This window comes from Hypanus sabinus, unplaced genomic scaffold (assembly GCF_030144855.1).
Source record: "Hypanus sabinus isolate sHypSab1 unplaced genomic scaffold, sHypSab1.hap1 scaffold_370, whole genome shotgun sequence".
Lineage (NCBI taxonomy): Eukaryota > Metazoa > Chordata > Chondrichthyes > Myliobatiformes > Dasyatidae > Hypanus > Hypanus sabinus.
In genome coordinates, this window is record NW_026781265.1 from 431,714 (window position 1) to 452,958 (window position 21,245).

Sequence of the window (21,245 nt, forward strand, 5' to 3'; positions counted from 1 at the left end):
CCGACTTCAAAGCACAGACAGACCCCGACCTACGTGCCCAAAGACCTGCAGAACTGTAAGTTTGTATTTGTACGAAGGGATGCAAACCAGTCAGTGCTACAGCGGCCGTACGAGGAGCCATTCAAAGTGATCAACAACAACGGGTCCACGTACGTTCTGGACAATACGGTAAAAGAGGAGGTTTACACAGTGGACTGACTTAAACAGGCTCACGTGGACATGGCGCAGCCGGTCGACATTCAGACACCGCGGCGCAGAGGCAGACTGCCCAAACGGAGTCTGTTCCAGACAGTTTGGGAGGTGTATTTCTGGTTCTGGGGGGGGGGGGGGATTATGTGGCGACCAACTATCTACACAGACGAACTGGCTCACAAATAACTCGCGCGCGGGAAGAGACTTTTGTAATGCATCTCTGACGTCATATCTGCCCGGAGAGGGCGGGAACAGTACTGAGTAAAAGCCAGTGCCACGAAGTTTGAGTAAACTAGCCTCGAGTGCTGCTTATTGACTGAGTGTCATTATTCCCAGCTCTGTGTGTAGCACATCGCAACAATGCAAAGGTCATCTTCAGAGGCTCAGCAATCTCCTTACTCGATTTCTACAGTAGCATGGAGTATATCTGATTCAGTCCCGGCGACTTATCTCACTTAATACCTCTTTAAAGGTCCAGCACATGCTCTTTCTTATAGTCCATACAGTGCGTTTCAGTCTGCGGTACGTCATCCCCACAATTGCCAAGGTCCTTTTCACTGGTGAATACTGAAGCAAAATACTCAGAATATTTCAATAATCGGCAGGTTGTGAAACATCTGTGAGAAGGTAGTGGTGAAACTTAACCAAGCTAATTTGTCATTGCTGGCCACCCCCCGTGGATTTGTTGTACTTGCCTGTCGCACCCTCAGCTCCAATGTATTTTATTAAGGTCCTTTACTAGCAATCAGCAAACATACAATCGTGTGGCCATGAAACTGAACTGTACCCAAGTGTAAGTTTATCGTATTTGAGTGGATAATAACAAGATACATTGCATCCGTCTGTCCCCAGCTGTGTACTCCACTGAACAAAGCACAAATGTGTAACTGATTCCCCTTGCATTTACCACACCGTCACTGATGTGACTCTTGACCATAAAAAAGCATCATAAATACAAAACACAGAATACAGTGCTGATAGAGAACAGTTACATGGCTCCTACGCTCAGACTCAGCTCTGATACAGTTTCTTCCACCCGAAATATTAACATACTCTCGTCTTGTTGATTAATTCCATTTTTTTTTCTTTTAGTTATATTGACGATTTTTCCCAACTGGCTGTGTTGGAAGTATGGAATGTCAACATTGTGTTTAACAAGGTGTCATGTTACTAACTATCTGATAATAGCCAGGTTATATGCTCAAAGAAATCTTAACCGAGTTTTGGTTTTGGACTTAAATTCCTGCAGGAAAAACTATAGTGGTTCATGGCAAGATGTCAGGATGCTATGTGTGACATTGCATTGTTCAGTTTGTCAGAGTGTTTGTCTCTTGATGCAATAGGTGTCAATGCCAGGTGATGTTAAACTGAAAGGAGACGGTGAGAATCAGGCGTGCCTGAGAAATCTGTATAATCCAGTGACGAGAGGAATAGAAGTCTCATCGTCAGCAGAAATGATTTAGCCCACACTGCTGTAACAGTTGTCCATAACACCACCCATGGTAGGAGGACCAAATCAGCAGGTGCTTTCTGCTCAATCTGCCTTGCCATTCCATTGACACATCATTCCCAGTCCAGGACACAGGATTGGTTCCTTAAAGGGAATTGCCTGCAATATAGTGAGTAGATACCCTGCAGAATCCCGGCACAGTGTACAATCCATGGATAGTGTGGAAATGGACATTGTGTGACTGTGGGTGCACCAGGCAATGTCACGGCTTCAGTGGACAAGCCCAATATGTTTGGAAGTGTTTGCCTCAGTTTAAAAACAAAATGGTGTTCTCCTTTAAACCCCAGTGAATGTTTGACCCTCCCTTTTGTTTGTTACAGAGCTGCCAAAACTGATCACACCTGTGCTCAAAATGGGTCAAGGTGCCAGCAGTGGAGGAGTTCCAGTGATGTCAACATCGGGAAAGGATACAGGTATGCTGGCGAGTTATTTTAATTTATAAATACTCTGCTCATTCTGTGTCTGGGTTTAATTCAATATCGGCAATTCACAAAATATTGGTGAAAACTGAACAGAGAGTTGAGAGAGAGTTGACATCTCTGGGGGAAACACAGTCACATGTGCAAGCAGTGCAGTTACCGTCTGCTCCTGCTGCTCTAACGTATCGTGATGCACATTAAAATAGCAAGTTACTCCAGAAGACAAGACATACTGCAGATTCTGAAAGTTTTGGGCAACACAAAGGCACACAAAAGATTTGCAGAACTCAGCAGGTCAGGCAGCATCCATGGAAAGGATTAATCATTTGACATTTTGGATCAGAACCATAAGGAATAGAAATTAGTGTGACAATATCTCGAATTTCTGTCCCCTCATTTCCAGTCCGATGAAGGTCCTTGGCCCAAAACATTGATTGTTTATTCTCCTTCATAGATGCTGCCTGAGATGCTGTGTACTTCCAGCATTTTGTGAGAAATCACAGAGATTTGCCAAGGAAGGGGTTGACCAGGCAGGCAGACAGTAACCTAGAGCAAAACGGTGGTGATGGACAGTACCAGGACAGTGTTGGTGATGGGTTACTATATTATCTGGAGTTTGCACAGTCCTTTCAAAACAGAGAGGTATATTCCTGGGGATAAAATAAGAGCAGTCTTCAACAGATGGAACTACATAAAGTGCACAAAACTGTGCATGGCAGTACAATAAGTAATTAACAATTCAACCACAGGAGACTGATTCTCTGTGTGCACTCCATCGATGCCTCTCATGATTTTGTATACCTGTGTCAGGGCTCCATTCAGCTTCTGATGTTCCAGAGAAAATTTTATCCAGTTCTTCATGATAGCACATGCCCTCTAAACCAGGCAGCATCCTGGTAAACCTCTTTTGTTCCCTCTCTAAAGCCTCAACATCCCTCCGGTAGTGGTGTGATCGGAATGGTATGTAATTGTAATTTGCGTAGGGTGGTTAAGTTGTTGAACCCCAAGGATCTGACCAGGTAAATGTTCACACTGTGACAGAGAACACAGTGAGACACAGGGAAACGTGTTTGCTAGAGGGAGAGTTTTCACAGGACATTTTGAGGAAAGAGGCAGAGAGCTGGCGAGTTTGAGGAAAGGGGTCACACCGCTCTGGGGCCTGCAACTACAGATCCCCACCGGAGTCTGTGTGGAGAAGGGGCGATCTGGAGAATGGAAAAAAAAAACTTATATTTCTTCACAACAAATAGTGAAAACCTTCCCTTGCCAGCCACTGCCCCTCCTGAACAGCCTCATCCTGAACCATCTTCCAAACTCCCCCCGTTCCTGCAGATTATCTTTTCTCAGAGTTGGGCGTCCACTGAAGTTCCAGTCACAGAACAGTAATAATAGCATCACTTTAATTAGAAAAGCAGGTAACATCCCAACTGGTCTGTTCAACCACAGAGCAACAGGTGAACCCCACTGTGTTCACATCTGCACTCCCGAGTGCAAACACTGCTACTGTGTTAGAGAGGATGAGACTGGGGACATATTCCTCAGCTCAGTCCACAGAAGCTGAAATTCCTGTCTGCCAGTGTTGTGTGATGGACACTGTGGAAGGATGAGAGGTGGGAATTAGGACAGGGAAACCAAGGGTTCTGGGATCGCGGCAAAGGACTGAACATATCTATAAATTAGTTAAATTGTGACTGTCTGGATGGGAAGCTGACTACATCCATAAGCCCATCATGCCTGTGAAAATGGAGCCCGGGGCAGTGCATGGGCTCAAGAGATTGTAAGACATCATCATCGCAGACTGAGTTGGATTACTCAACTGCACATTAAACAGAGGAGAGAGCGTAGGAAAGACAAATATCACAAAACTTATTAATATTGCATCAGACCATGATTTGTCTGAATAGTCGAAGCTCTTAACATAAATATAGGGAATCTCGGCCAGAACCCTGGTTCAGTCTCTCTCAATTACAGGAACAAATCCCAAAGATGATAATTTAAATTTGGCACCAGAGATAGACCAATCAGGAAGTTTACAAACAACATACGTCTCTGAGACCTCTGTTAATGCTGTTCCAGTCCACATCCAGTCAATGAAATCCCTCTGTTCCTGAACACAGGTTAAGTAAATCGCTACAAGCTTGTTTCTCATTGTCCATCATCTGGTTTACAGAGGGAACCCACCCGACAGTGAAATTCCCAACCCATTTCTGAATATGAAACAGATACAGTCCCTGATTATTGAACAGCATCACTTCTACCACTGTCACATTCTCTAAAGTAAATATGTCCAGAATCAATGTTTTCCTACGCTCCCTATCACAGCCAAATACATTGAATGGAGACTCCACACACCCCTGACAGGGTCCTGACACATTGTGAGACCCCACACATCCCTGACAGGGTCCTGATACACTGTGAGACCCCACACACCCCTGACAGGGTCCTGACACACTGTGAGACCCCACACACCCCTGACAGGGTCGTGACACACTGTGAGACCCCACACATCCCTGACAGGGTCCTGACACACTGTGAGACCCCACACACCCCTGACAGGGTCCTGACTCACTGTGAGACCCCACATACACCTGGCAGGGTCCTGACACACTGTGAGACCCCACACACCCCTGACAGGGTCCTGAAACACTGTGAGGTGAGAAAATCTGTAGAATCGGGAATTCTAAACACCACACACAAAATGCTTGAGGAACTCAGCAGCCAGACGTCAGCTATGGTAAAGAGTAAAGTGTTGACATTTTGCGAAGGGTCTCGGACCGTGACATCAATTGTATACACATTTCCATAGTTGCTGCCTGAACTGTTGAATTCTTACAGCAGTTTGTGTATGTCGCTACTCATGGTTGGATTTATAATATCCAGTGTATCAAATATTACTTTACACCCCTAACTCCACGTGAGACCACTTTCAACCAATTAAATTCCTTGGGGTCATATCCATGTTCCTCAGTGCACTACTCACTGCTCTGTCTTTTGCAGTGAAATTCCTTCTCTGACCTGTCCTTCCAAATTGTAACACATTATTGTGTCCATTTCATATTTCGGATTCTGGTTGGCGACGTGCTGCACAGAAACCCCGTCTTTAGGATCCAGAGAGAAATTTGTGGTGCATTAGGTGTTTGATAATGTCTTTAATTTTCCCCATTTCCCTTCACAGATCTGAGAGTGATCACTGAGCTCCTGGCAATCTGTGACAATTTCCAGCTGCTGCAGTTGACGGACTTCTACCGGGACAGGCTGGAGCAGGCGATGGAAGGAGGGGTGCACGGAGTGAGCCTGGCGTTAACGGCCGAGAATCAGTTCAGCGGAGAGGAACATCGGGTGAGTGGGAGGGAGAATGGGTTTGAATTTTCACACATTACCGGACTGATGGGTGTTGGAACTCTGATTCATCGGAATATCAAAGCATAAAGACAAATCACAAAAAAGTATATATAATTCTTAAAAATGTGAATCTCAACCAATGATTGAAAAAGTTGTAAATACCCCTGCTGGTGGCTCAATGTTCAGAGCGAGGCGAGTAGGCAACATTTCTATGATGTTGCAATAAACGAGTTTAAATGGAAATACGGTAGGAATTTTTATTTCATGAAGACTGTACAGTGTGACGGCAGAATGTCTGTGAGAACTGGGGCATTATCAGTGGATGCCACAGGAGCTCGAGTGTGCTCTGTTCTGGGTGAAGATGATTGTGTTACAATCTGTAATTGCAAGGCTTATTGAGAAAGTAAGGAAGCATGGGATCCAAGGGGACATTGCTTTGTGAATCCATAACTGGCTTGCTCACAGAAGACAAAGAGTGGTTGTAGACGGGTCATATTCTGCATGGAGGTTGGTGACTCAGGGATCTGTTCTGGGACCCTTACTCTTCGTGATTTTTATAAATGACCTGGACGAGGAAGTGGAGGGATGGGTTACTAAGTTTGTTGATGACAAAATGGTTGGAGGTGTTGTGGATAGTGTGGAGGACTGTCAGAGGTTACGGCAGGACATTGATAGAATGCAAAACTGGATTGAGAAGTAGCAGATGGAGTTCAACCCAGAAAAGTGTGAAGTGGTTCATTTTGGTAGGTCAAATATGATGGCAAAATATAGTATGAATGGTAAGACTCTTGGCACTGTGGAGGATCAGAGGGATCTTGGTGTCCAAGACCTTAGGATGCTTAAAGCAGCTGCACAGGTTGACTCTGTGGTTCAGAAGACGCACGGTGTATTGGCCTTCATCAATCGTGGAATTGAATTTAGGAGCCGACAGGTGATGTTGCAGCTGTACAGGACTCTGGTCAAACCCCACTTGGAGTACTGTGCTCAGTTCTGGTCACCTCACTACAGGAAGGATGTGGTTGCTATAGAAAGGGTGCAGAGGAGATTTACAAGGATGTTGCCTGGATCGGGGGGCATGTCTTATGGGGATAGGTTGAGTGAACTCGGCCCTTTCTCCTTTGAGTGACAGAGGATGAGAGGTGACCTGATAGAGATGTATAAGATGATCAGAGGCATTGATCATGTGGATAGTCACAGGCTGAAATGGTTGCCACAAGAGGACACAGGTTTAAGGTGCTCGGGGTGGGGGGTAGCTATAGAGGAGATGTCAGGAGTGTTTTTCACTCAGAGGGCTATAGGTAAGCCCAGTAATTTCTAAGGTAGGGACATGTTCGGCACAACTTTGTGGGCCAAAGAGCCTGTATTATGCTGTAGGTTTTCTATGTTTCTATGCAAACGGTGTGGATCGGGGAATACTGCCATGTTGTAATGTGTAATCACTGAATAAACCTCCACTGGAAAAGGCAAAGGAAAGGCATCAGGTGTCAGCCGGTAATCCGCTGTCATGTTGGACACTGGCGGACTGAGGAGATGAATCACATCATCTTTTCTGCAACTTCCCAGAGACTACTCACTCTGTTCTAAAAACCTTCCTGAATTCTTTCTTCATCTGTGATCGTTTTTTTTTTCTGATTTATGTTACACTGTCAAATCCGGTGAGGAATTATTTATGGATTTGGAGCCACGTCAATGAAGCAGGTACAGACCAGCCAGGATCTCATTCACTGGTGGACCAGCTTCACGGTGAATATCCCTCCGTGTGCTCTGCACTCAGAATGTACAGTCCATGTCCAGACAGGATCAGCACCCGTCCGGGTGACTGCTTAGTGTGATCCCGTTACAGAGCACATCATTTATTTCTCATTCCCTGTGTGAATCTGTCAGTCCCCAATATGTTCACTGTTACTCTTCACAGAAAATCTCTGATCTCGCTGATAAGGGAGAGCGGGCGGACAGTTCTAAACTCCTCCTGAGCCTGGTGATGGAGAAAGGCTCCCGCGCCCCAAGGGTGATGTGGGAAACCTTTGTCAAAATGCGGATTGGTGTTCCAGATTTGGACAAAGTACTGAAGGAAATCCAGATGTATGGTGAGATAATATCTGAGATTAATTTAAATTTAGATCGCAACACAGCACACTTTACAAAAATGATTTCCTTAATTTGTTTAAATTCAAACAAGTTGTGATCCTTCCCATCGACCCATTCCCACTCAACTTTTACTGAGGTTTCTCAGTGAGCTGAACAGTAAGTGAACATACATTGAACATTGAAGAGTATAACACAGGAATCCGCCATTAGGCAAATAATATTGTGCCGAAACAGCTATGAAATAAATCAAACAAGCCTGAACTCTAATCTCCCCTTCCTACACCATGTCCATATGCCTCCATCTTCCTTGCATCCATGTGCCTATCAAAACATCTCTGAAAAACTTCTAATAATTTGCCTCTACCACCTTACCAGACAGTACGTTCCAGGCAGCCACCACTTTCTCATTTATAAAAAAAACTATCCCTCATGTCCCCCTTCATTCTATACCCCCTCAGCTTCAATATATGCCCTCCAGTAATAGATACTTAAACTGTAGGAAATCGATTCTCTCTGTCCACTCTATCTATGCCTCTCATAATCTTGTAAACCTGTGTCAGAGCACCCCCCCCCCCCCAGCCTCTGATGATCCAGAGAAAGCAATACAATTTTATCCAGTCCCTCATGATAGCACATGGCCTGTAAACCAGGCTGCATTCTGATAAACCTCTACTGTTCCCTCTCTAAAGCCTCAACATACCTCCGGCAGTGGGGCGATCGGAACGGTACGCAATGGCCCAGATGAGGCTGAAGCAGAGTTCTTCAAGTTGAACCTTGACCTCTGTTTCCACGGTTGTAATTTGTCTCAGGTAATGTTAGGAATCTCATAACATTCAAACTGTCTCGGTTTATCGCTGCCTGTCAGGTTATGAGGCACCATTTGCCCATTGAAGGCAAGTTTCTGAAGTTGGTAAACACAGGTGTAAATACTGAGAACTGAATGCCTCCAAAGCTGATCCAAGTTGGAACTGCACGCAATACTCCGAATTAAACATCGCGAACAACCCATTTGACTCCAACATGACATGCCAATTTCTCTGCTCAACAGAGATGCCAAGATCTGCAGATTCCGGTAATCTAAGCAATGCACGCAAAATGCTGGAGGATCTCAGCAGGTCAGTCAGCAGCTATGGGAATCAACGTTTCGGGAAGTGTCCCGGCCGCCAACGTCGGCTCTATACACGTTTCCTTAGTTGCTGACTGACTGCAGAATTTCTTCAGCATTTTGTGTGTCTATCCTCAACAGTTAGATTTATAACATCTGGTGTATCAGAGCTTTCTTTACAACCCTATCTCCACATGACCCTACTTTCAATTAATTAAATGCTTTGAGTTGTATCTAGTTTCTTCAGTGCACTCTTCAGAGTCCTTTCTTTTGCTGTGTAATTCCATCCCTGACCTGTCCTTTCAAACAGTAACACATTAGTGCGTCTATTTCAGATTGTGTTTCATCACTTGCTGCACAGAATTCCTGTCTTTAGGCTCCAGAGAGAAATTTGCTCACCAATAGGTATTTGGTATTGTCTTTAATTTTCTCCATTCTCTGTCACAGGTCCGGGCTCAGTGATCACCGAGCTCCTGGCAAGCTGGGACGATTCCCAGCTGCTGCAGTTGACGGACTTCTACCGGGACAGGCTGGAGCAGGCGATGGAAGGAGAGGTGCACGGAGTGAGCCTGGCGTTAACGGCCGAGAATCAGTTCAGCGGAGAGGAACATCGGGTGAGTGGGAGGGAGAATGGGTTTGAATTTTCACACATCACAGGACTGATGGGTGTCGGAACTCGCAATCATCGGATAATAAAGCATAAAAATATTTCACAAATAAATGTATATAATTCATAAAACTGTGAATCAGAAGCAATGATTGAAAGAGGTGTAAATATCCCAGTGGCAGCTGAATGTTCAGAGTGAGAGGAGCGGGTAACAATTGAACGAGGTTGCAATACATGAATTTAAATGGAAATAGAAACATAGAAAACATCGAAAACCAAACGTTGCTGGCAGCCCATTCCACGCACTCACCACTCTCTGCATAAAAAAATAACAACTTACCCCTGATATGTCCTCTGTACCTACTCCCCAGCACCTTTAACCTGTGCGCTCTTGTGGCAACTATTTCAGCCCTGGGATAAAGCCTCTGATTATCCAGATGATCAATGCCTCTCTTCATCTTATACAGCTCCATAAGGTCACCTCTCATCCTCCGTCACTCCATGGAGAAAAGGCCGTTCACTCAACCTATTCTCATGAGGCATGCTCCCCAATCCAGGAAACATCCTTGTATATCTCCTCTGCACCATTTCAACGGCTTCCACATCCTTCCTGTAGTGAGGTGACTAGAACTGAGCACGGTACTCCAAGTGTGGTCTGACCAGGGTCCTATAAAGCTGCAACATTACCTCTCGGCTCCTAAATTCAATTCCATGATTGATGAAGGTCAATGCACTATGTGCCTCCTTAACCACAGAGTCAACCTGCGCAGATAATTTGAGCTTCCTATGGAATCGGACCCCAAGATCGCTCTGATCCTCCACACTGCCAAGAGTCTTATCATTAATACATATTCTGTCATCATATTTCACCTAACAAAATGAAACACTTCATACTTATCTAGGTTGAACTCCATCTGCCACTTCTCAGACCAGTTTTGCATCCTATCAATGTCCCGCTGTAACCTCTGACAGCCCTCCACACTATCCACAACACCCCCAACTTTGGTGTCATCAAATATAGTAGGAACTTTTATTTTGGGAAGAACATGCAGCGTGACAGCAGGATGGCTGTGAGAACCTGGGTATCATCAGTGGGTGCCACAGGAGCTCGAGTGTGTTCTGTTCTGGGTGGAAATGATTGTGTTACAATCTGTAACTGCAAATAGTGTCGATTGGGGAATACTGCCATGTTGTAATGTGTAATCACTGAATAAAGCTCCACTGGAAAAGGCAAAGGAAAGGCATCAGGTGTCATGTTGGACACTGGCGGACTGAGGAGATGAATCACATCATCTTCTCTGCAACTTCTCCTGTGACTGCTCACTCTGTTATAAAAACCCTCCTGACTTCTTTCCTCATCTGTCATCGTCATTTTCTGATTTTGTTTTACACGGTCAAATCCGGTGAGGAATTATTTCTGGATTTGGAGCCACGTCAATGAAGCGGTCACAGACCAGCCAGGATCTCATTGACTGGTGGACCAGGTTCACAGTGAATGTCCCTCCGTGTGCTCTGCACTCACAATGTACAGTCCATGTCCAGACAGGATCAGCACCCGTCCGGGTGACTGCTCGGTGTGATCCCGTTACAGAGCACATCATTTACTTCTCATTCTCTGTGTGAATCTGTCAGTCCCCAATATGTTCACCGTTACTCTTCACAGAAAATCTCTGATCTCGCTGATAAGGGAGAGCGGGCGGACAGTTCTAAACTCCTCCTGAGCCTGGTGATGGAGAAAGGCTCCCGCGCCCGGAGGGTGATGTGGGAAACCTTTGTGAAAATGAGGATTGGTGTCCCAAAGTTTGACAAAATACTGAAGGAAATACAGATATATGGTGAGATTATTTCAGAGATTTTTTTAATTTGGATCGCAGCACAGCACACTTCAAAACTTTACAAAAATCATTTCCTCAATTTGTTTAAATTCAAACAGGTTGTGATTCTTCCCATCGACCAATTCCCGCTCAAAAATTACTAAAGTTTCTCGGTGAGCTGAAAGGTAAGTGAACGTGCATTGAACATTGAAGAGTATAACACAGGAACAGGCCATTAGGCAAATAATATTGTGCTGAAACAGCCAAGAAATAAATCAAACAAACCTGAAGACTAATCTCTCCTTCCTACACCATGTCCACATGCCTCCATCTTCCTTACATCCATGTGACTGTCCAAAAGTCCCTTAAAAGCTTCTAATAATTTGCCTCTACAACCTTACCAGACAGCCACGACTCTCTGATTTAAAAAATAAGCTATCCCTCACATCCTCCTTCATTCTACACCCTCTCACCTTAAATATATTCTCTCCGGTAATAGACATTTCAACTGCCGGAAACCGATTCTCTCTGTCCACTCTATCTATGCCTCTCGTAATCTTGTAAACCTGTGTCAGAGCTCCTTTCAGCTTCCGATGAACCAGGGAAAATCTAATTTTATCCAGCCTCTCAAGACAGCACATGCCTTCTGAACCAGGCAGCATCCCAGTAATCATCTTCTGCTCCCTCTCTAGAGCCTCAACATCCCTCCGGCAGTGGGGTGATCGGAACGGTACGCAATGGCCCAGATGAGGCTGAGGCAGAGTTCATAAAGTTGAAATTTGACCTCTGTTTCCACCAACGGTTGTAATTTGCGTAGGGCGGTTCAGTTTGTTGAGCCACGAGGATCTGACCAGGTAAATACTGGCACTGTGACAGAGATCACAACTGGTCTGTTCAACCACAGAGCAGCAGATGAACCCCGCTGTGTTCACATCTACACTCCCGAGTGCAAACACTGCTACAGTGTTAGAGAGGGTGAGACTGGGGGACATATTCCTCAGCTCAGTCCACAGAAGCTGAAATTCATGTCTGCCGGTGTTGTGTGATGGACACTGTCGAAGGATGAAAGATGGGAATTAAGACAGGGAAACCGAGGGTTGTGGGATCTCGGCAAGGAAGGTGCAAAGGACTGAAAATATCTTCAAAAGATATTGCAGTTAAATTGTGTCCGTCTGGATGGGAGCTCACTACATCCATAAGCCCATCATGTCTGTGAAAATGGAGCCCGGGGCAGTGCATAGGCTCAAGAGATTGTAAGGCTTCATCATTGCAGACTTAGTTGGATCACTCAACTGCACATTTAACAGAGGAGAGAGTGAAGGAAAGACAAATATCACAAGACATATTAATATTGCATCAGCCCATGTTTTATCTGATTATTTGAAGCTCTTATCATAAATATAAGGAAACTCGGCCAGAACCTTGGTTCAGTCTCTCTCAATTACAGGAACAAATCCCAAAGATGATAATTTAAATTTGGTACCAGAGATAGACCAACAGGAAGTTTACAAACTACACACGTCTCTGAGACCTCTGTTAATGATGTTCCAGTCCACATCTGGTCAATGAAATCCCTCAGTGTCCCTGAACACGGGTTTAGTAAATCACTACAAGCTTGTTCCTCATTGTCAATAGACAATAGGTGCAGATGTAGACAATTCGGCCCCTCGAGTCTGCACCGCCATTCTGAGATCATGGCTGATCATTCACTATCAATACCCAGTCCCTGCCTTGTCCCCATATCCCTTGATTCCCCTATCCATCAGATATCTATCTAGCTCCTTCTTGAAAGCATCCAGAGAATTGGCCTCCACCATCTTCCGAGGCAGTGCATTCCACACCTCCACAACTCTCTGGGAGAAGAAGCTCTTCCTCAACTCTGTTTTAAATAACTGACCTCTTATTCTCAATCCATGCCCTCTGGTACTGGACTCTCCCAACATCTAGAACATATTTCCTGCCTCAATCCTATCAAATCCTTTAATTATCTTAAACGTTTCAATCAGATCCCCTCTCAATTCCAGCGTGTACAAGCCCAATCTCTCCAATCTCTCTGTGTAAGACAGCCCTGCCATCCCAGGAATCAAGCTAGTGAATCTATGCTGCACTTCCTCAACTGCCAGAATGTCCTTCCTTAAACCTGGAGACCAAAACTGTACACAATATTCCAGGTGTGGTCTCACCAGGGCCGGTTTATAGAGGGAACACACCTGACAGTGAAATTTCCACACCCATTTCTGAATATGAAACTGACACACTCCCTGATTATTGAACAGCATCACTTCTACCACTGTCACATTCTCTAAATTAAATATGTACAAGATCAATGTTTTCCTACATTGCCTATCACAGCTGAATACATTGAATAGAGACCCTACACATACCTGACAGGGTCCTGTCACACTGTGAGACACCACCCGCCCCTGACAGGGTCCTGAAACACTGTGAGACCCCAGACACCCCTGGCAGGGAACCAACACGCTGCCAGACCCCACACACCCCTGACACCGTCCTGAAACACTGAGACCCCAGACACCCCTGACAGGAACACAACATAACTATGAAACCCCAAACACCCCTGTTCGGGTCCTGACACACTGTGTGACCCCACACATTTGACAGGGTCCTGACAGTGAGACCCCACACATCACTGACTGAGTCCTGACATACTGAGACCCCAGTCACCCCTGACAGGGTCCTGACACACAGTGAGACCCCACACACTTGACAGGGTCCTGTCACACTGTGAGACCACACAGAAATCTGACAGGGTCCTGTCACACTGTGAGACCACACAGAAATCTGACAGGGTCCTGACACACTGCGAGACCACACACATACATGACAGAGTCCTTTCTTATTACGATATTTTTATTCAGAAGAAAAAAAACAAGATTTACAGAGTGCAACACATAGATACATCTCAACATAAATTGTGTACATTCATATATTGTAATAAAATTGATCAAAATGTTATAGCATATCATATAAAGGTAATCTGTAATCAAAAATTTAAAGATGGGTCATACATCGTAAAAGAAATTTTTTAATATAAAAATATCAACCCCCTACCAACTAACAAAGAAAAAAGCTGATGATCATAGATAATTAGAAAAAAAAACATATTTGTTTAAGAAGTAAAGATAGAAATATACATAAAAGTCTGTGCACTGTTAAACTTTATAACTTGGAAAAGTAATTTAGGAAAGGTCCCCAGATATCATGTGATTGTTTCGAATTTAGGACTGAGCAGCAGATCTTTTCTAAATTTAAATAAGACATAATATCACGTAGCCATTGGAGATGTGTAGGAGGGGTAGACTCCTTCCATTTAAGCAAGATTGCTCTTCTTGCTAAAAGAAAGGTAAAATCTAAAACCTGTAGGTTAGGAGTATTTAAAGTTATATCTTCATTTGCAATAATACCAAGCAAGGCAGTAAGGGGATTTGGGTCAAATTGGACACTAAAATGTTGTGAGAAGGTATGGAATACTTGCCGCCAAAATTTTTTCAATTTTAAGGCAAAACCAAAACATGAATTAAAGAAACATCAGCAGAGTTGCATTTGTTACAAATTGGAGAAACGTTTGGATAAAAACTGGACAGCTTCTGTTTAGAAATGTAAGCTCTATGAACCACTTTAAATTGCAGAAGAGAATGACGGGCAAAGAAAGATGATTTATTAACTCGTTTAAGAATTTTATTCCATCTTTCATCAGAAATCTGACAATTTAGGTCATTCTCCGAAGATTTTTTTATTTTATCTAAAAAGTCTTGTCTAGAATCAATCATCAAATTATAGATAGATACTGGTAGAAGAACCATTAACGAAAGGTTTAAAATTTCAAAGATCATCCAATAAATTTTTATCAGGACCTATAGGAAAAGTAGTTAATTGGGAATGTAAGAAATCTCTTATTTGAAGGTATCAGTGAAAATGTGTTTTTGGCTGTGCAAATTTAGTTGACAATTGGTCAACTGAAGCAAGAGATCCTGAGATAAACAGGTCCCAAAAACAGTTAATACCCAGTTCATCCCTATCCTTAAAGATATTGTCAGTCATGGAAGGGATAAAAACATAATTAAGGAGAATAGGAGATGATAATGAAAAATTCGCTAAACCAAAAAAATTTCTATATTGAGACCAGATCCTTAAAGTTTGCTTAACGATTATGTTATCTGTTGTTTTATTTGCTGAAAAAGAAGAGTATGATCCAAGAAGAGAGACAATAGAGGATTTTTTTTTTACAGAATTAACTTCTAAGGAGACCGCCATGTTGGGCAATCTTTACGATAAATATAATAGGACCAAAAAGTAATGTTCCTTATATTGGCAGCCCAGTAATAAAACCTAAAATTGGGTAAGGCTAATCCATCTATCTCTTTATTTCTTTGTCGGTAAACTTTACTTAAACGAGCTTGTTTATTATTCCAAATGTAAGATGTTAAAATTGAATCTAAAGAATCAAAGTAGGTCTTAGGAATAAAAATAGGCAAGGCCTGAAAAAGATATAAAAATTTAGGAAGAATCTTCATTTTAATCGAATTAATACGGCCAATTAGGGATAAAGAAAGAGGAGACCATTTAGAAAGTGTTTTTTTACACATAATTCAATAAGGGATTTAAGTTTTCTTTAAATAAATTCTTGAAGTTTTTAGTAATTGTTACACCTAGATATGTAAATTGACTTGTAACAACTTGGAATGGAAATTTGGCATTTGATGACATTAGGTCATTTAAGAAAATAGCTCACTTTTATGTAAGTTCAGCTTATATCCTGAAAAAAAATATGAAACTGGGAAATTAAAGAAAGAACCGAAGGTAAAGAAGTTTCAATGTTAGAGATAAAAAGTAAAATGTCATCAGCATATAACAACAATTTGAGTCCTACCTTCCCTGAGTATACCAGAAATGTCCTTAGATTCTCAAAATGCTATTGCTAAGGGTTCTATAGCTAAAGCAAAAAGTAAAGGACTAAGACAGCAACCTTGTCTAGTTCCCTGCTGTAATTTAAAGGGCTTAGAAATTTGAGAGTTAGTAATAACCCGAATGGTAGGAGACAAATAAATTAATTTAACCCATTGAATAAAATTAGGCCCAAAATTAAACTTTTTTAAGGACTTAAAAAAATAATTCGACTCAATCCTATCGAAGGCTTTTTCTGCATCTAAGGATAATATACACCTTTTTTTTGGATGGTGAATCTATCACATTCAATAACCGACGCATATTAAAATGTGAGTAAAGATTTTTAATATATCCTGTCTGGTTATTTGATATAATAGATGGTAAAATATTTTGAAGTCTTCGAGCTAAGATTTTGGATAAAATTTTTGAATCAACATTTAATAAAGAAGTCAGTCCGCATGAAGAACATGCAGCTGGATTTTTTTTTAAGAATAAGAGAAATAAAAGCTTCATAAAAAGATTAGGGAGTTTACCTGATTTAAAGGACTCTGATAAAACAGAGGATAAATAAAGTGTAAGTAATGTAGTGAAGGTTTTACAAAACTCCCCAGGAAAGCAGTCAGGTCATGGGGTCTTAACAGAATGTAAAGCACTTATAGCCTCAGCCACTTCTTCATTGGAAATAGGCTGATCAAACTGTATTAGGCAATCAGCAGACAATGTGGGAATGTTGATATTACTGAAAAAAGCATTCATATAGGTATCATCTGAAGAAGAATCAGATTGATACGACTTAAAATACAAGTCTTAAAAATACGTTGTTAATTTCAGAATGGTCGGATATCTTAGTACCATTATAAAACCTGGCAGGGTCCTGACACTGTGAGACCCCACAGACCTCTGACAGGTTCCTGATGCACTGTGAGACCCCACACACCACTGACAGTGTCCTGATGTACTGTGAGACAAAACAACTCTGACAAGGTCCCGACACACTGTGAGACCATATACAACCCAGGCAGGGGGCAGCCACACTGTGAGATGCCACACCACCTCCCGACAGGGTGTTGACACATTATGAGAGGCCAGACACCCCTGACAGTTTCCTGACACACAGCGAGACCCCACACATCTCTGATATGGTCTAAACACACTGTGAGACCCCACACACATCTGGCAGGGTCCTGACACATTGTCAGACCCCACACACACCTGCAGGGCCCTCTCACACAGTAAGCCCCCTCACTCACCTGGTAGGGTCCTCACACATCGTGAGACCCACACACAATTGGCAGGGTCCTGAAACACTGTGAAACCCCACACACCCTCAGAGAGTCCTGATACACTGCAAGATCCCATACACCCTGACAGGGTCCTGACAGCCTTTGATACACTACACACCCTTGACAGGGTCTTGACACATTGTCAGACTGCACACTCCCCTGGCAGGGTCCTGACACACTGTGAGACACCACACACATCTGACAGGGTCCTGCCACACACCGAGACCCGATAAAACCGGGCAGGGTCGTGACTCACTGTGATACCCCACACACCCGTGTCAGGTTTCTGACGCATTGTGAGATCCCACACTCCCATGACAGGGTCCTGACCCCCTTTTGACAGATTCCGTGACAGGTTCACGACACACTGTAAGACCCCTGACTGGATCCTGAAAAACTGTGAGACCCCACATACCCATGACAGGATCCACACACACTGTGAGCCTCCACATACCCCTGATATTGTCCCGACACACTGTGAGTCACCTCACACCTCTGACGGTGCAGTCACACTGTGAGACCCCACAGACTCTTGTTACGGCCCTGACACATTGTGAGGCCCCACACACCCCTGACAGGATTCAAAGCCACTTTGAGATGCCACACACCCCAACCAGCCACCCACAGTGCACGTGCTGATGCGCAAAGTTACTTCTTTGTATTTTGTATCAGTGATGGTGGGTGGGAAGGGGAGCTATGATTCCCCAATCTGTTCCTTTGACAGAATGCCCACTACCCTCTTCTCCATCTCCATATGCCACATCAACATTGTGGATTAAAAGATTCTTCCACAAAAAATGACAGCTGTGACAGTAGTGTGAGATTGTCCAGTATGGGACAGTTGGGGGTCAGTAAACTACCAGGGAAATACTCACCTTCACAGCACAGTTAATGTGGAAATGTGATGACCTGGTGTTTATCTGGAACAGGCCTCTCAGTCCAGTCAGCGGTCTGTTAATTTAATTTACTTCACTGAACGAACATCCATTGATGAATCCAATCAATGCAACAGCTCTGAGCTAACTCTTGTGTGCTTACATACTGAGTTCTGAGTTGAGACATCTAACAGTTTGTCCACTGTCTGTCCCCATGGAAGATGTTCAACAGAAACACAAGGAGACTCTGCGGGCACAAACTGAAACACTGAGAGTGAACACGATCCTGATGAGGGAGAAGGTGAAGGTTTTCCAGCTGGTTGATCGATACGCTGAGCTCACGGTCATTTCTACTGTTCGAGATCGGAGACTGGTGGAACATGAGCTGCTGGCAAGAGGCAGAGACCACGAGGAGTGGAGACGAAAACATCTCAGTGGACTCCTGGAAAAACTTCAGATGGATCAGCTGTTTCAGAGCAGCTTTTCGCGAAGTAAATCCAAATCTGGGAGTTCGGCAGCAGTGGCCGGAGTCCCGGGGATTGGGAAAACAACAATGGTACAAAATATTGTTTATGACTGGGCCACAGGGAAAATATACCAACAATTCCAGTTTGTCTTCAGTTTCAAATTCCGGGATTTAAACACCATTAACTGCAGAATAAATCTGAAGGAACTGATACTCGATCGGTATCCTTACTTTGGGAATATCTTGAGAGAGGTCTGGAAGAATCCAAAGGGATTGCTGTTTATATTTGATGGTTTGGATGAATTCAATGACACAATTGATTTTGCTGACAGTCCTAGAGATACAGACCTTCAGTCCACATGCACAGATCCTGAATTCAAGTGCAAGGTGTCTGACATTGTGTACAGTTTAATCCAGGGCAAGCTGCTCCCAGGGTGTTCAGTGCTGGTGACCACTCGCCCCACTGCGTTACATTTATTGGAAAAGGCGAATATCAGTGTCCGGGCTGAAATCCTGGGATTTGTTGGTGAGGAACGGAAGGAATATTTCATCAGACATTTTGAAGATCAGACGGTGGCGGAAGCTGTTTTCAATTATGTGAAGGAGAACGAGATCCTGTACACCATGAGCTACAACCCCTCCTACTGCTGGATCCTCGCTCTGGCACTGGGCCCCTTCTTCACACAAAGAGTCAGGGACCCACAGCGAGTTCCCAAGACCATCACCCAACTGTACTCCTACTATATTTACAACATCCTGAAAAACCACGGCCGTGAGATTGAGAACCCCCGTGATGTGTTACTCAGGGTTGGTCAGATGGCCTTCAGAGGAGTGTCCGAGAGGAAGATTGTGTTTACAGATGGAGATTTGATCAAGTACAATCTGCAGCCTTCCCAATTCCTGTCTGGATTCCTGATGGAGCTTTTGGAGACAGAGGATTCTGCCCGGAGTGTGGTGTACACATTCCCACACCTCACCATTCAAGAGTTTGTAGCTGCAGTCGCACAATTCCAGAAACCACATCCCGGGGATATCCTTAAATTCCTCACTGAAGTCCACAGCACGACAGATGGGCGATTTGAGGTTTTTCTCCGTTTTGTTGCTGGTCTCTCCTCCCCAATGACAGCTCGGGGCCTGGAGGAGTTTCTGGGTCCATTTCCTCATCAAACGACCTGCCGGGTGATTGACTGGGTGAACGAGGAGATTAAACGCCAGAGTGGAAACACATGGAGTGAAGCTGGTAAAAGGAGCCTCCTGAACACATTGCACTACCTGTTTGAGTCTCAGAATCGTGGACTGGCTCAGGCCGCACTGGGATCTGTGGAAACACTTTCATTCAGTGAAATGACACTGACCCCGATTGACTGCGCGGTCCTGTCTCATGTCTTCGGACTCTGTGATACAATAAAACAGCTCGACCTGGAGATCTGCCACATTAAGTATGAGGGAATACAGCGGCTGGGACCTGGGTTGCACAAGTGCCAGGAGTTGAGGTAACTTGATTTATCTCTCACTCTGATCTGTGAAACTGTTCCATTGTGTTGTTTCAATGTAAAGGAATTTTGATAAATTTGTAGTAAATCAGATTGTGAAGAGTTGTGACAAATGCCCAGTGGATCAGTCAGTAATTCCCCAAGGACGGGAGGGTTCTGTGGTTCCTTGTGAAGGGATGTTGGAGACTTCATCAGATCAGTGAACAACGGCCATTGGTTGAATGGTAGTAAATCACAGGAATGGCCGTGTTTCTCGCTGCCTGTGACACGTCCATTGACAATGTTCCTTCTCACTGTTACTGACACCCAGACCGACACTTGACTGCAGCAGGTGGGTCAGAGAGTCACACCCCCTTCCCGGTGAGGGACAAGAGACGGTTAGCAGACTGTCCCAGTGAGAAGGAAAGAAATACCATTGTGAGATTGTCCTCCCACTGCCCTTCCCCGTGTGTGACTTTGCTCACTTCCAGATAGGCAAAGAGCGAGGGCGCATCTCCTCAGGGGCTCTGTTCAGACCCAACACACATGTACAAAAATTTTCTGCATCCTCTCATCTTGTAGGATTATAATTTACCCTTGGAATCCTCCTGTAGGACCTCTCATCCCAATCCCCCTTCCATTCTTTGGAATCTCGCCCCCATCCCCATTCCTCCCGTGGACTCTCTATTACTCTTTCCTCATCCTCCTGTGGGATGTCTTGTCCACACACCCCACCACCCTTCCTGTGACATCTCTCTTCCTTATCCCCCTTCCTTTTGTGGGATCTCTCCTCCCCATCCCTCTTCCTCCTGTGGGATCTCTCTTCCCCATCCCCCTTGCTCCTGTGAGATCGCTCTTCCACATCCCCCTTCCTTCTATGGATTTCTCTTCCCTATCCCTTCCTGCTGTTGGAACTCGCTTCCCCATACCCTTTCCTCCTGTGGGATCTCTCTCCCCCATTGACTTCTTCCTGTCGGATCTCTCTTTGGCATGCCCCATTGTCCTGTTGAATTTCTCTTCCCCGCCCCCCTTCCTCTTGTGAGATTTCTCTTCCCAATCCCACATCCTCCTGTGGGAACTCTCTTGCACATCCCTCTTCCTCCTGGCCAATCTCTTAACCCCTTCCCCCTTCATCCTGTTTAATCTCTCTCTATATCCCCCTTC

General features: G+C 44.2%; 1 protein-coding gene across 3 annotated transcripts in view; it reads left to right on the top strand.

Moving 5' to 3' along the window:
* The window catches only part of LOC132388643 (NACHT, LRR and PYD domains-containing protein 3-like), a 44,496-nt gene that overhangs the window by 16,030 nt on the left and 7,221 nt on the right, over positions 1-21,245 (top strand). For all 3 annotated transcript variants that reach the window (XM_059961009.1, XM_059961010.1, XM_059961011.1), the window contains 7 exons: positions 2,023-2,115; positions 5,297-5,460; positions 7,379-7,550; positions 9,104-9,270; positions 10,927-11,098; positions 11,197-11,262; positions 18,365-20,102. In XM_059961009.1, the coding sequence (XP_059816992.1) occupies positions 2,023-2,115; positions 5,297-5,460; positions 7,379-7,550; positions 9,104-9,270; positions 10,927-11,098; positions 11,197-11,262; positions 18,365-20,102 (2,572 nt within the window). The remainder of the gene's footprint in view (positions 1-2,022; positions 2,116-5,296; positions 5,461-7,378; positions 7,551-9,103; positions 9,271-10,926; positions 11,099-11,196; positions 11,263-18,364; positions 20,103-21,245) is intronic.